General features: G+C 38.1%; 2 protein-coding genes across 3 annotated transcripts; one reads left to right on the forward strand and one right to left on the reverse strand.

Annotated features, from left to right (window-relative positions):
• The first annotated feature begins 1,803 nt into the window (after positions 1-1,803).
• On the forward strand, positions 1,804-13,094 carry oit3 (oncoprotein induced transcript 3). 2 transcript variants are annotated; one of them, XM_086093390.1, is made up of 9 exons: positions 1,804-1,947; positions 4,494-4,868; positions 4,960-5,070; positions 6,195-6,314; positions 6,405-6,527; positions 7,935-8,095; positions 8,153-8,565; positions 11,610-11,709; positions 12,475-13,094. In XM_086093390.1, exons 1-9 carry the CDS (start codon positions 1,893-1,895, stop codon positions 12,682-12,684), a joined length of 1,668 nt encoding a protein of 555 aa, XP_085949516.1. In that variant the 5' UTR covers positions 1,804-1,892; the 3' UTR covers positions 12,685-13,094. The 2 variants fall into 2 exon arrangements, with proteins under 2 accessions (XP_085949516.1, XP_085949515.1); XM_086093389.1 differs by having other exon boundaries at positions 12,472-13,092.
• A 753-nt stretch (positions 13,095-13,847) lies between these two features.
• pla2g12b (phospholipase A2, group XIIB) lies at positions 13,848-16,387 on the reverse strand. The gene is made up of 4 exons (XM_086093104.1): positions 15,912-16,387; positions 15,753-15,829; positions 15,461-15,626; positions 13,848-14,585 (listed from the first exon to the last, which is right to left on the reverse strand). Exons 1-4 carry the CDS (start codon positions 16,309-16,311, stop codon positions 14,467-14,469), a joined length of 762 nt encoding a protein of 253 aa, XP_085949230.1. The 5' UTR covers positions 16,312-16,387; the 3' UTR covers positions 13,848-14,466.
• Positions 16,388-16,733: the final 346 nt, after the last annotated feature.

Here is a 16,733-nt window from a genome sequence, read left to right on the forward strand (position 1 = left end):
GCACATTTTACACATGACTGAAACACACTACTGAAACAACACTCATTATATACACTCATGCACATTTCAGTATATTATACGGATGCATTAAAAATGATGTGCATAAGAATTTCAGTAGTGTGAGAGAGCATTTTAATTGCGTGTTGGTGCCTAGTGTGTTGCAGTTAACAAAAATGACAGAATTAACTGGAATTGAAATAAAACCAAATGTTACGTTTATAAAACTAACAAACTACCCTTCATTTTTGTTTTTGTCATTTCATTTCATAATTGCTTTTGGGGTTGATTCTGATCATATTTATTTTGGTATTACTGTATGGCCGTTCGGAAGAAGGGAGGTCCAACAGTCGTTAAAATTGTACTTTACTTTATCACACTATACTTTCTGACCTTAATTATTATTATTATTATTTTGCAACAAATATTTTTTAGATTTAAAAAAAATAAAACTAGCACTAAAACCAATAAACTCAATCAAAACGAAACGGGGGGAAAAACTAGACTAAGTGCAATTTCTGCAGAATTTGTGTGGGAATGCAGAAAGCTGAATACTAAGATGAATGCTTATGAAGTAAATTGAAAGATAAATTATGTGAAAATTACAAAGTATGAATTGTAGTTGAAAGGTAAATGAATGAAAAGAACACGTGAACCCGGCAGGTGTGAATTTTTGAAACAAGTGTGTTATAAAAAAAAAATTTATCTGTAAGTACGCTCCATTCATTTAGATGGAAATGTGGAACTAATGATATCCAATGGAAAAATGCAAAAAATAAAAAAAATAAATCATTCAATAGTGCCATCTAGGCATGCAGTACCGTCCATTCATAGATGGAAAAGTGGAACTCTGATAGTCAGTTGGTATACATGCATATATCCCTCAGCATTATTGCCATGGATATATTTGCAATGTACAGTCAGAGGTGGGATTTGAACCCACAACCTCCTGGTTAGTGGACAAGGCAACTTACCAAATGTGCCACTGAGCCGTATCAGACAGCTGCTAATGATGATCAGTTGTATGTATGGGAGTGGGCGTGGAAAGTGGAGCTTAAGAAAAAGTTTAATGTCAGTCCTATTGAAAATAAATGGGGAAAAGTTGAAATTTAACATTAAATTGTGCCAACTGTAAGTAATGTGGAATCAGATGATATTTACCCAAGATGGCGTGAATTTTTGAAGCGAGTTGAAATTTGAACGGTGTCAATCGGAAATCATATTATGTGGGAGTTTTTGCACATCGGAAAAGTGTGGAGAATAAAATGTGCCTGAAATAATAATAAAGAATCCGAATACCATATGTGTGAATGCTGTTCAGCATTCTCACAATAAAAAACTGACCGATTCTAAAAACTAATTAAAACTAACTGAATTGAAAAAGCAAAAGTCAAAACAAAAAAGAGCTAATTATAATGAAGAATCTATGTGGGCTGTGTGTGAAAGTTTTAGTTGTGTGTGTGTGTGTGAAAAGTAATCCCGAATTATAGTATGTCTCTGCACTAATTGCCCCTCATAAAATCACTTGTTATCTTGAATACTAAGCTCCTGCACAGTCTTAGTCCTCTTCACATAATGGTAAGTGTTCAAAACCCTTACACTACTTTAACACAACACTGTCTCCTTGGCTAATTCTAATGCTGCCGCGCTATTGTACAAAATACCTTTATTTACAGCTAAAGGAAATTGAAGTAGTGAGCGATGGGATGGACATACTGTGTGAAACAATGGGAATGTGATTTCTGTGATTTGGCAAATAGGAGGTCAAGGTGAGCCATGACAGTTACACACTTCCAGATAAGAGGCGCCTATTAAAAGGCAGACGGAGCCAAGGGATGAACAATTAGTGCTTCTCCACTCTGACCTGTTGGTGCAATATCATTTTTGCCAGCATAATGTTTTTTTGGGTTACTGTTCTACTCCAAGAAGTGTTCCAAGTCACAGCTGCCAGTGAGTATAAAAAAAAAAGAAGTATTGTTATGTTATTTATGTGATTGTATTTAGTAAAGCGTAAGTATTGTATTATATCCAGAAACTGTGGTAAATTCAGTAGGCTTTAATGCAATTTGTTGTCAATGTCACCATAAACTTTTATGTATCAATTGAAGTAAATGGAAAGCCAGCAGCAATAATAAAATGCCGTCACGTCCCTCTGGTTTCCCTCCTTTTGCATCTTAATTACACAAGAAGAGAAAGACCATCAACTGCTCATTTTGTTGATTGTCCTCAATTGGCTTTTGTTCCTTTCTAAAAACCCAGAAGGATATTTATCTCACCTTGTTAAGTTTCCAGATCTGAATCAACAACAGATTGTTCATTGTTAACTCATTCACTGCCATTGACGGCTATAGACGTCAAAAAGTTAGTTAGTTAGTTTAACATTGTTTCCACTTTTGCTCACAAGAGTATGAAAACCTAGAAAAAATGTATTTGTAAATTTAGAACAGATGTAAAATGTGTGATTAATTGTTAGTTAACAAGTGAAGTCATGTGATTAATTACAATAAAAAAAATGTAATCGCCTGACGGGCCTAATTAAAAAAAATAAAAATAAATAAGGGTCTTTTAATCGTAATTAATCGCATGATAATTTTATATCTGTTATAAAGATACAATAAAAAAATCTAGGTTTGAATGAAAAAAATGTTTAACTAAAACAAATAGTTCACATGAATTTTTGACGTCTATAGTCGTCAATGGCAGTGAATGAGTTCATATCACAAGCATTATCAGTAGCAATCCGATGGTAGCCTTGCATTACTATTGCATGCGTATACCGTTATTGCTATGTGCAATAACATCAATACGAATACCAATATCCCTCCTTTCCTGTATGTTTGGCTCAAGCCAATTGTTTGAGGCAGATGGTGCCCCCCCCCCCCCACCCCCCTTCCCCCATGGAGTCATGGTTCTGTTCTGTACGGAAGCAGGCAGTTTCGCCTTGAGATAACTTCTGTTATCATTCAGCACAATATAAATAATTAATCAAGCTCACTTTAAATCAACTACAATAGATATTAAAAGTGAACTGTAAAAAAAAAAAAAAAAAGGATTTCGGTTTGTTCTACTTGGGCCATTTTAAAATGTTCATTTGCTTTATTGAAGCTATTCTTCTGATGATTTGGATTTACTGTATGCTTTGGATTGTCATTCGGCTTCCTAGGAGACAACTGTACCGGACATACAATACCCACAGTTATATGGTTAGTTAACACAAATTGCTAAAATAATATTGCCTCGCCTGCTTACAGTTGTATTTAACTAAGCATGGAACTGGAGGTCATACTTTAAACTCCTCTCAAGTGGATATAAAGGGAATTTTCCCGCTACAGAAAATTTGATTTGAACACATTTCATGAAACAATGAGTTGACAGCGGAGCGTTGAGAAAAGGAAAGAACTAAGGAGGTGACATAAAGAGTCTAAAGAGTTTATCACTGATGAAACAATGGGCCTGAGTTTGTTTTGAATGTGAAGGTACAATGTTGCACTTTTAAAACAAGAATCTGAAAACAATATAATCAACAGAATGCAAAAGAAGAAAACACTCTGCCTTTCCTAACTGGGCGAGATGACCAGGAAGTGCTGAGAGGAAAGGGTTGTTCAAATTCTGATAATACGTATGAAAGGTTCTTCAATGCAACCTTTAACGCAGCTTTAGCATATGTATATGTATGTTAGGAAAGAAAATACTAGTTGGGCTACTCATAATCATTTACGACGGCAATTTTTAAAGCAACAGGACACCAACCAAGCTGACACTGAGAATTACATGCTAATTAGCAATATATGCTATGGTGCACCAACTTTGGTTAGAACAGCTTGAGTTGAATACATTTTAAATAATGATGTCGTTTCCTACGCTGTGCATTATATATACTGTGTATATACTGTTATCGATGGGCCACCGGGGCCCGCGCGGCCGCCATTTTGAATTGAACATCATTAAACTGGATGATTAGCTTTGATGCTAGCATGCTAAGCATTCCTTTTATGAATATATATTAATATAATATATCATATACTATACATACACACTGTATGTAGAACTACTTAAACATAAAACTGTTGTAAATCTTAATTCAAAAGCTTAAGAGAAGGTGAAATTCTTACATTTCAGTTGAAGGGCAAAAACATTTTTTGTGAGTAGTGTAGTTTATATGTGTTTTGTTCTGTGTTCTGTTAGCAAATCCCTTTAAATGTTGTTCAGTATATTTTTACCTTAGCTTTGGAAGTTGGCACAACTACTTAGTACTGTGATTATCTGGCCCGTTTGGTCTCACCCCACACGTTGGGAAGCCGGTTGCTAAACCATTAGAGTCCTTTCATAACACTTTTCGAACTACCATCCAAACTCATTACGCCCTTATAAAGTCATCAACTTAATCACTCAGACATAATATTATAAAGTGTCCTTTGCAGAAAAGGTTCCGCATTAATCCAAGGTTAATATCATTTTGCTATCATCGCTTTATGATCTATTATCGTCACCCTCAGCTCCGGACCCATGTTCTGCCTACATCAGTTTGAATGAGCCATGGAGGAACACGGAATATCACATCAACCAGTCTTCCGGGCGATCTCTCTGTGATAGCCACATGTCCGGGGAGTGGTATCGCTTCACGGGAATGGCAGGAGACGCCATGCCCACCTTCTGCATCTCGGAGAACCACTGCGGCACTCACGCTCCCATCTGGCTCAATGGCAACCACCCCCGGCCGCAGGAAGGCATCGTCACGCTGCCAGTGTGCGCCAGCTTTGGAGGCGACTGCTGCCAGTGGAACGCCAGCGTGGATGTGAAGGCCTGCATTGGGGGTTACTTTGTATACCGCCTGCCCAGACCTTCAGTTTGCTTCCATGTCTACTGTGCTCGTAAGTCGAACCTTCAATGCATCGTCGCACTCATCTTTCTCCTTATTTGTTTTTATTGTTACTTGTGAATTGCCATTTTTATGTCGCACAGATTTCTATGACATCTGCGATGAAGTTCCATGCGTCGGTCCAACATGTCCTCAGTCGGAATGTCGCTGTGCTCCTGGAACTGTCCTGGGACCAGACGGACAAACATGCCTGGGTGAGATTCACTGACAAGAAGGAAGAGTGGAGTAGACAAGATTTGCTATGGATGACAATTTACAGGAAAATGAGACAAGAGTAACTAACCAATAACAGAACAACCGATTGTGAGTGCCCACTTTCTTCTTCTTCTTCTTCTTTTTTATTTTTATTTTTTTATCTATTTATTTAATTGCGCTTGCCGAGCTGTGTGTTATGAAAATAATGTAAATAAGTGCGGCAAATAAATGTCATTTTTCAAAATCAAAAAAAAAAAAATCTTCTTCTTCTTCTTCTTTAATTGCTCTTGCCGAGCTGTGTGTTATGAAAATAATGTAAATAAGAGCGGTAAATAAATGTCATTTTTCAAAATCAAATCTTATTATTATTATTCCCTTTCTTCTTCTTCTTTTTCTTCTTTCTTCTTTTTTTGCTTTCTTTATTAATTCAAACACCAATTCAAACTGAGCACACAAACCGAAAGGTCAAACAAGACACAAGAAAAAAATAAAAGTTTCTTCTTCTTTTCTTTTTTTTTCTTTCTTCTTCTTCTTCTACTACTTCCTCTACTTGTTCTTCTCCTTCTCTTATGTTTATTGGCTGATTTTAAATATACTGCTATCTATTCTCGACCTCTGGTTTATACGTTGAGTTGTAGTTCATCACTAATCACTGATTTCATTACACTTCATTAGATACACCTTTATGAGCTCCAATTCAAGAGCTATTTCAAAAGACACTGCCAAAGGGGGGGGGGGGGGTTAACAAACTATTTATTATTGTCATTGTAGTTCAGAGTGGTGTAAAAATGCACTGCGCCTATACTGTGAGCTAGTTCTAATATTGTAGCGTTTTAATAAACTAGCATTGTTATCTTTGCATATTGTATATTTTTAGTTTCAAGTGTACCTAATGTTTTGGCTGGTACATGATTGAAGGACACATAATAATGACCTCACTCTACCGTAACAAATCTCTTCTTTCATCCATCTTTATTATTACTTGTCCCTTCAGTATTATAAAGTCCACCTTGAAAGAAATTTGTCATCCTCATCCCCGTAGGTGACTCTCGTGCCGCCCGCACTCAAACCAATTAAAAGCCATGGGCTGTGTGACCCAGGTGTGCATTTGTGTTATGTTTAGACGTAAATGAGTGTGAGAAGGCCAACGGTGGCTGTGCAGAGGTCTGCGTCAACACCAAAGGATCCAGACGGTGTGAGTGCGGTCCGGGCCGAGTGCGGGATGAGGCCGGAAACTGTCTAGGTACTGTACTCAATTCTAGAATGTCTACATTGGCTCTTTTGAAATACTTTGATGTAACCTTTCTTTTCCGCTGTCGTGCGTGTCTTGTAGAGATGGCAGGCTGCCATGTAAACAATGGAGGCTGCAGCCATGGCTGCTCAACGCTGCACAACTCTTACCGGTGTCACTGTCCACGCGGACTGCAGCTGAGCCATGATACACGCACATGTCTGGGTATGTATAGCAATAATAATAATAATACTACTAATAATAATAATAATAATAACTATTACTTTGATGACAACGTCAATAATAACAGACCGTTATTTATTTTTCAAATAAAATACATCTCAAATGAAATTCTGTCAAATTAGAATTTCATCACAGCACAAATATTGGGGGATTCCCCCCTCCCCATCAAAAAAACTGTGAGGCAGATATACCAGAGACCACAATGCTGTCCGCAGCAACAACAAAAAAATTCTTTAAAACAAAATAAAGCAAAAAAAATTTTGGGGTATTGGGTATAACTCTCTTACTATATTTTAGAAAGGTATAAAATTGATAAGTTTACTCATTTTACAGTATTAATTGCTATTAAAAGGGAAACTGAACCCAAGATGTCCAAACGTTCAGTTATATTCTGAGTGGTATATATTCTTTATCAGCTGCTATTTATCTAAATCTACTAGTAGTAGTATTATTCTAAAAAAAAATATATATATGTTTGAAGCATCTAACTCGCTTATTAGACAGATCCACTTACCAGACATTACCCTGCCTTCACGTGCTATGGACCTTACCACTCGGACACTCCTAATTACGACTGAGTTCTGTTCATGCGCTTTTGTTGTTGTAGCAACAAAATACACATGGCAGCTGACGTCGTATTTGCTCGTAAAACCAAACAATTACGGCAAATAATGAGTTGTAAAGGACAGGACATTGAATTGTGTATGTTATGTAATTGTGTAGATTCTAAAACAACCTGCTAGTGGACGACAACACCCCTATAAGTGTTAATATTTCTTGCCATTCACGAATCCTGCGACACTCTCCGCCATGTTGAAAACTTGAAAGGTTCTCTCAACTCGGAAACTCGGGTATCAAAATAAATTCCCAGTTGTCCAGTGGAAAATACGACATGAGGGAGCGTTCACGTGCAATTTTCTACTCGACAAGTGGTATTTACCATAATTTCCATACCACATGAAGGCAGCATATTATTAATTGCGGAATCTTGGCTAATGTCTGTAGTAGCCTACTTTATTGCCATCATACAATATACTGCTACCACTAATGTCACATAACACCATCCTGAGATCATGCCAATTTATTACACCAGCAATTATTATGCTGTCATTGATCAAAAAGGTATACAACAAAATTTGGCTTTAGCGGCTTATTGCTAGCAGCTAGCTGCTTGGCCTTCGACTCTTGTCCAGAGAGCGACAGCCGGCAGATTACTTTTTAAAGGCATTTTAACCTTCCTCTTGTGTTAGCTTGCTTTTACTAGATTGCTAAATTATTCTGTTTAATTCTTATTTAGCAAATTATTTTTTTACTAGTGGTGGCACATGCAGCGTATTAATTCAAAAACATTTGTGGATTTAGTTCCCTTCTAATGTGAATATGTTGCAGTTCCAGTGGAGTGCAACCCAAGTTCCATTACAGTGTCAATACCAAAGGACATTGTTGGAGGATTGGACCTCTTTCTTTCCAACTCATCATGTCGTGGTATCTCCAATGGCACACACATCAACCTCAACTTCAGCCTCAAGACGTGTGGCACCGCTGTAGAGGTCAGTTTTGTCTGTGTGCTTCATAGAACTAATTACGAAGTAGACACTCCCTCGCAGGTGACAGATGACAAGATTGTGGCAACCAACCTGGTGACAGGCCTTCCCAGGGCCAATCCAGGTAGCAGCAGGGACTTGATAGTACGCACCAGTAAGTTAGTAGTGCCAATCACCTGTGAGTTCCCCAGAGAGTACCAAGTGTCCGATGGATACCAGGCAAGTCAGCGCGGCTCGGCCTTGGAGCTGGCCGGCTTCAGCGAGGGAGTCTTCCCCTTCTCGCTGGAGCTCTTCAAGAACGCTGAGTTTTCTCAACCTTACCACACGCCGCCTCATCTGCACCTTCATGACTCGCTCTTCTTCGGGGTGGAGCCCAAAGAGAGAGTGGAGGGACTGTCTGCCCTGGTAGAGAGCTGCTTTGCGACGCCAGGGCCCAAACCCGACCAGGCCATCAAGTATTACCTCATAAAAGATGGGTGAGTTGTTTCAGAGTCTAATTCAGCTGCTGCACAAATGAGAAAATGGCAGTGGTAGGAAACATTTACAACCTATTTGTAATATTATTTCCATGAAATAATATACATATTTCTATTGGATGCATTTTTTTCAAGTTGTGCTTGTACATGTATGTTAGAATAGTTTTGTCTGATAACTTAAGCAGTGCTGGCCGATGTAACTTAAAGTGGAAGTCAACCATGAAAATTATTTTATTTAAATAATAAGATGTTGTACGTTCCACCACGAGTCTAAACGCGCCATTCCAATTAATATTGTGTTTGTGGAATATGAGTAAAGAGCAAAATCCACCCATTCTTATCAATCTCAGGCTGCGGCCATTTTGCCACTTGCTGTCGACTGAAAATGACATCACAGTAGCTCAGGGCTCAGGTAACAACCAATCACGGCTCAGCTTCAGAAAACAAATGAGTCATGATTGGTCGTTACCACCACTTAACTCATATTCCATAAACTCAATATTAATCAGAATGCTGTGATTAGACTACTTTGGCTGCATAAAACATATTATTAGTCCTATTTATATTTCCTGGTTGGTTTCTATTTTTATTTTATTTTTTTATTCCTGATTTTTTTTAACTTAAAATCTATTATTATTATTATTATTATTATTATTATTATTATTATTATTATTATTATTATTATTATTAGTAGTAGTAGTAGTAGTAGTAGTAGTAGTAGTAGTAGTAGTAGTAGTAGTATTGCAAAGATTTTTGGGTGGTTGACTCCACCTTTAAACTAGATAGCAAATGAGAATTGGACTTGCAAAACACACCTGTAGCCATGATTAAAAAAAAAATAAAAATAATAAAATTATTCATTTAATGCTAAATTAATCTCATTAGTAATCAGAATATCTGGTGAGTATGATGCAATTTGTTTTTAATGTTTTATTCTTTTGTCATGTTAGTAGACAAATATTGATTCAAAATTTCTGTAGATAATGTACATGGCACACTTGCATGCTGTTATACAGGATTGCTGTTTTGTATAGCATTTACGGTCTCTTTAATTGCTGTTTAATTGACAGTGTTGGAATTAAGAGGCAGTTTCAGTCAAATAAATTACCTGTAATAAAGGCCTGGAACAAGGAGAGCACATAAAAGTGTCCTGACACTTAAGAAAGTACCACTTTAATTGTATGGTTATACAAATAACTGTTGTCAGCAAAACTTGGAAAAACAAAAACATGTGTAGTAAACCTTAAAGTGCCTCTGCTTGTTAACAACAATGCTGTCTTATAACATACTTGCTCTGTCTTTTTCTGTCCAGAATGCGAGAAAGCAGATAAAAATGAAGAGCTTAACACCCTCTCCCACTCTTTGTGATGTCGCACCTTTCTAGCTAATGAACATTTAAAATAAACAGGAGGATAAATTCCTCTTGAATTCAATTCCACCAGATGCAATTTAATCATTTGTGATCAGGAAACAAAAGCATGTATACTGACATTACACACATATACGAATGTACACAAGAATGGGACCATAATTGTTATTTGCAACTGTCAGCCCAGTAATTGACGTCGCTCAGATAAGCAGAATCGATCATTGAAAAGAAAAAGCAGCAATCTTTCTTTTTCAATGTCTGAAAAACTTTTTTTTTTATGCAAAGACTTACAGTACATGCGGCCTGAAGTCATAACGTGTGAAAAGAAGCTGCGCTACTACATTCATTCTACTCCTTAATTTTATTTGTGAGAAAATTTGTTGGAGAAGTGTCTGCTGTCGAGGGAATCAAATGATTGACAGTTATAGGACAGTGAAACTCACGTGTCGCATCAAACGTCAAACACCACTGACCTTGGCTGCTGATGATCTGTTGAGAATTGTTTTTGTTATATTACCCCCAATTGACTGTCAGGTCAACGTTTTCAGGCAATTAGGCTATTCAAACTGCTTCACAACCAGGGTTGGGAGGGTTACTTTTAAAATGTAATCCATTACAGTTATTAATTACCTGCTAAAAAATGTAGTTAGTAACGTAATCCAAGTACCATAATATGAAAGTAATGTAACTGGATTACTTTTGGATTACTCCAATATTGAGTATGCTCATGAAGACAAAATAGAAATAGATATCACCGCAATATATATTCTATACAATGTGCCGCTGCTATTCAAATAGCAAAAATCCTTGTGTAATTAAAAAGCATGTAGGCTATTGATTGATTGATTGATTGAAGGCCATATGCTGTTTTCGAACTGTCACCGAAAGCAACCACACCTCACAGTTAGATAGATGGATGGATGGATGGATGGATGGATGGATGGATGGATGGATGGATGGATGGATGGATGGATGGATGGATGGATAGATAGATAGATAGATAGATAGATAGATAGATAGATAGATAGATAGATAGATAGATAGATAGATAGATAGATAGATAGATAGATAGATAGATAGATAGATAGATAGATAGATAGACAGACAGACAGACAGACAGACAGACAGACAGACAGACAGATAGACAGACAGACTGCGTGTGGAGGACACGACTCGTCAGTTCGTTCGTTCCCACCTTCCCGACATGCAGCAACGGTCCCACTCGCGCGGGTGTGCACGCGCTCTCTCTCTCTCTCTCTCTCGCTCTGTCCTTCTCTCTCTCTCTCTCTCGCTTTCTCTCTCTGTCTCTCTTTCTCTCTCTCGCCCTCTTTTGCACTCTCTCTCATCGTAGGAATTGTAATCCCTCGAAGTAATCCCCATTTTTAATAAATGTACCTGTAATCTGACTACATGTTTTTTCCTGTAACTGTTAAAAAAATTTTTTTGCAATATGATTGCGTAACGGCGGTACATGTATTGTGTTACTCCCCAAGCCTGTACATAAAATTACAAAAAGTCAAATAAAGCTATCCCGCAAATAATCAATACTTAATTAACTGTTATAGGCTCCAGCACAGCCGCGACTTTATAACAATAAGCAGTTGAGAGAATGGAGGGATAGATAGGACACAGTGAGCGTCCCTGTAAAGGCTTAAGATGTGCGTCTTGTGAACAGGTGTATCTCGGATGAAACCGTGACTCAGTACACATCCAAGGACCAGCTCTCCAGGCACTACCAGGTCCCTGTCTTCAAGTTCATTGGCAAGGAGAATCGGGTGAGTAAAGCAAACTGCTGGGAGACAGATGGCTACAGAGAGAGTGAGTGGGCTTATGTTTGCATGACAGTCTGTTGTTTAGATTATTGACTGCGACTATTGGACATGTGGATTACTGTCTGTTTTGGGTAATTGTATATCATTTTATTTATTTACTTTTAATATGTCTTCCTTGTAACGCTTAGATCAATTAACTCATTCACTGCCATTGACGGCTATAGACGTCAAAAATTCATTTGAACTATTTCTATTAGTTTAACATTTGTTTCCACTTTTTCTAACTAAAGTATGAAAACCTAGAATTGTTTTATTGTACATTCAGAACAGATATAAAATTTGTGATTAATCGTTAGTTAACTAGTGAAGTCATGTGATTAATTACAATTAAAAAATGTAATCACCTGACGCCGCAAATTTAAAAAAATATACAAAAAATAAGGGGCATCAGACGATTAAAATTTGTAATCAAAATTAATCGCATGACTTCATTAGTTTTATATCTGTTATAAATGTACAATAAAAAATTATTTCTAGGTTTTCATAAAAAATGAAATGGAAAAAAAAGTTAAACTAGATAGTAGATAATAGAAATAGTTCAAATTAATTTTTGACGTCTATAGTCGTCAATGGCAGTGAATGAGTTAATGTTCCATACAAATAGTATTCATTATATGATGATGATGATGATGATGATGATGATGATGATGATGATGATGATGATGATGATGATGATGATGATGGTTTTCCCCTGTGTGTTTGCAGCAGGTCTTCCTCCACTGTCAGGTGTTGGTGTGCAGCCTGGGAGACTCTCGCTGCACTCAGCCATGTCGGCGACGTGTCCGTCGCGGTGCCCCATCTCAGCGTCAGCACACATTGAGCGGGGGGCCCATCTTCATCTTGCCCGAACCAAGCAGCCAGATGGACTCAAATTCCACTGATGGAACCAGACGTGTGTCGAAATTTGTGTTTGTTTGAAGTTTGTTTTTGTGTTCTCCAACATGTATTGTTACTTTACAGTAAAATGCTATGTTAATGATGAAGATCTTTCTTTGTGGCAACATACTTCCACTTCAGACACACCTCTTCCATTCCCACTGTATTCAAGACAATATCAATAAAGCTGTGCGTATTGTAACCTGACCAAATGTGTTCAATACAGGCAGGTCAATATCAGGTTGCTAAATTGATTTAACTAGTAAAATATTATTGAATTGATTAAAAACATTGTGAGCTTTGGAAGCTTTTGGAAGCCGGTCCTTTCCTGTCCGCGGCCTCCACTGGCCACCACGTAGCCACGCCCCTGCTCGTCATAGGCTTGCTTAAAGAGAAAGTCAACCCAAAGATTTTTTTTTACAATAAAATCTTGTATGCACTGGTGTAAACACAGAATTCTGATGACTATTTTGTTTGTGGAATTTAAATTACCTGCTGTTGACTGAAAATGACATCACAGTGCCTAAGGGCCAATCACGGCTCACGTGTTTTCTGAGTTTGGTCTGAGCCGTGATTGGTCTTTACCCGAGCCCTGTTGCAACTGGGCCCTCAAAAAGCAATATCGGTCTATTTCTAGCTGAAATGCTACATAGCTTTGACTTGAACATAAAAACAGAAAATACTTGAATTTAAGGTAAACAAATAAATAAATAAATAACATCCGCAAATATGTGGGAGAACGCTATATAGAAGCTGACAATGTATTAAATATAGTATTGTTTTGATTAATTGTCTATGCGTAGCGGGTGGGGCTTTTGGGCAACCTTTCAAACAGCAACTGCAGTGTTGCAGCACCACGAGTGGAACGCAGCTTGGCGTTGTATAAAATATAGCTGCTGACATCAGCATTGTGCACTGTGCTGCGTTCGCGTCCTCTCCCTTGCCCAATTCATCGTCGGTTAGGAGGTCAAACATGTAAATACATGACACAGTTATTATGCCATCATGCTTACACATATCGAGAAATGCAAAGCATGGTTTATGGTTTCCATGTCATACTGTGATGATCTGAAGCAAAGATGGAAAGTGGATTCAACTCAGCACGCGTGCCCTTTTGCTGACATCGCAATTTGCAGACATTATAGTAAGTGACATTTACTGTGTATGAAGTCATCAGTGTGGTCACGGTGCCTCGACTGTAACAACTGCAACATGGAGACATTTGGAACAAGTACTGTACAATGTCAAATAAAGCTTTTTGTATTGTTCAGGAATGTCTGAGTGGCTTTCATCAATGTCGTTTTTTTTTCACGCCATCGCTGAGCATTCATAATAATAGAAACGACTCATGCATTACTGTACATTTAAAGGTAACAAACATTAGGTAATGACTTGCTGATAATGCGATGCATTTCTACAGCTGTATCAAAATTTTAATTATGAGATTAATATATTAATTTTAGCAGTGTTTTTAGATGAAATTACGGTATACTGCAATGAACCTAATGCTGCGTTTGGTGAGCGTAAATGAGAAGTAGTTCCTCTTACATTTATAAATAGCGAAAAACTTACACTGACTCACTTCCTGAGCACAATTAGCTTGCTAAGTGTTTCATAGCAACAAAACACTTCCTTTGTTTGGAGTCTTAAAGAAATGAATGTTAATGGAGTTATGCAGGCCAAAGAATTGGCATGTTTCAGCATGGATTATGTGTTGTAATGTCCAAATAATGAATGACATTGAAGTTCATTATTTGGGCAATATGTGCAAAACTGTCTTCTTCTTTTTTTCTCCATACAAAAGTTGTCCATGGTTTTCCAGCGTCACAGTTCGTCCCTCTCTTCTCCATCGCACACACATGCTGCCCTCTGGCTGTTCATGTAGGGCCGGCATCCAAGTGTCCACACTGTGTTGTACAAGGCGTCTGCCATCGACTCACAGGCTAACAGGCGGGAAAGCAACAAGCAGCATTTTATTAGTACAGAGTAGACTCACATTAAATATACAAAAAAAAAATCGAATGAAGTCCTACACGTCTGAGGAGTATTGTTTTAATAACATGATGATTACCGTATAGTAGTGCAGAAATATAAAACCGCCACATAATACGAAGAGGTGGTTGTGTTATTGTTTAGCCATGTAAATAAATGTAATTAGGTTTAGTGATTAAATATTGCTGAAACAAAATAAAACATGCCTCCAAAGCATTGCAATGGGTTTTATTTTGAATATAAAAATGCTATTTTTATGAATCACAAAAAAATAAAATAAAAAATGTTGTACATGGAAGACTCACATACTACATTCACAATCGTCTTTGAGTGTCCAAAAAGCGCTATATAAATACGTATATGTATTATTATTATAGATATAATTGAATAAAATAATTTGCACAATCATAGATGAATGATAACTTTAAAGTACGGATAATTGTTTACATTTATTTAAATGCTACTTTCTCTTCTATGTACAGTTGTATCTATTGTACTGTATTTTTTGGGGTATTTTTTTATGTTATATATTGTTTTTTGATAATAAAACTAAAGTAAATACATTTCATATTTATAAATCATAATTAATAACAATAATTCACACTCTGAGTCTTACATACGGGTATGTATAATAAAATATTTCCAAAGTAGTTGTTGACTCTAAAGATAAATGTATCCTTTCATCATCAAAATCTTCTGTAGTCTTCAATAAAGTTTGAAACGTCAAAATTCCAAATATAACTAACAATAGTTTGTCTGTCAAAAAAGTGCATTATTCTCTTTGTAATGGCAGATTATTCGCATGGGATGTGATTAAATGCCTCACCTTGTACTCTGGACACAAATCCGAGACTCCTCTTCAGGTCCGAGCAAATGTTCTGAAGACAAGAGCGGAACTTGGTGTCGCAGTCGTACTTGTTGATGCCGCAGTTGTCGTAACAAACATCAAGCTGGTTACAGCACTCGGTCATGGCTGGGATGCCAAGATCCATCTGGCACAGGAGAAAGAAACACGTGTGTTTATGCCGGTCCGTATGGCGGCTGCGTCAAGAAATAAACAATAAGTGCGCGTGTTGGCTGTTTGGTGCCACTGCCGGGCCACGGAGGGCAACATCCACCTGGAATCCCACCATGGAACTGCTGCAGCCGTTGGGCTCTTGATGCTCGTAGCCAGGACGAGGTTGCGGACGGTCACCTAAGACGACGTAGAAGATAAACATTCACAACTTACGCCTCACCTACGCATTATAAGAGTGTGTGTAAGACAGCATACTCACCATATCTGCAGCGGTACTGACACACGCCATCGTGGCCCCCCACCAGCTCCACCAGGGAGTCAAAGTAGCCGTGCATGGTTTGGAAACTGTTTCGAATTGACATGAGGCTCCAGCTGCCGTTGTTTTTGACAAGTGGTGTGGAAATGTTCATCTGGATTGGTTGGATCTCATTGCTCGCGTCTTCTTCCTTGGGCTGTTGCAGGGCTTCCACATCTTGGCTACGTTCTCCCGGCTCTTCGACCGCTTCTGGTGCTTTGTTTGGTAATACGTCAGAGAGTTGGTTGTCACCCGGAGCCTCCACCTCCTTTTCTGCTAGTGTGGATTGGTAGTGACCCAGTGTGGCACACACGCCTGCAGACACGCAAAGGAGCAGCAGAAGAGTAACGGTCCGGAGAAGCATGGTGGTGAGAATGTCAGATGTGTTGTCAACAGGGTGAGAGGAGCTTTGCGAGTGAGCGACGACAACGACAACGACACTCGCCTCTTACTGGAAGCAGACTTTGACCTGTGATTAGGCTGCAGCAGACAGCGGGGCACTCGCTCCCCGCAAGGGGGCAAAAGTCAACTCTCATCAATCTATATGCGCACCTAATCTGCTCCTTTCTGGTTATTGAGCACGTCAAGTAGCTGATGTCATCACAAAGTTATCTCAAGGCGAACGGGATTTCCATGATTTATTTGGTAAGAGTGAAACATCTTCGCCTTTTACTCATACTGTACCCTCTATCATGATGATATCATGACATCCCTAGACAAAAGCCATCGTGGGGGATAAAAAAAAACCCAATGCTAATAATGTTTTATAATGTTATATAATAATAA

Source organism: Leptonotus elevatus, chromosome 13 (assembly GCF_054856555.1).
Source record: "Leptonotus elevatus isolate MCC_2025b chromosome 13, RoL_Lele_1.0, whole genome shotgun sequence".
Lineage (NCBI taxonomy): Eukaryota > Metazoa > Chordata > Actinopteri > Syngnathiformes > Syngnathidae > Leptonotus > Leptonotus elevatus.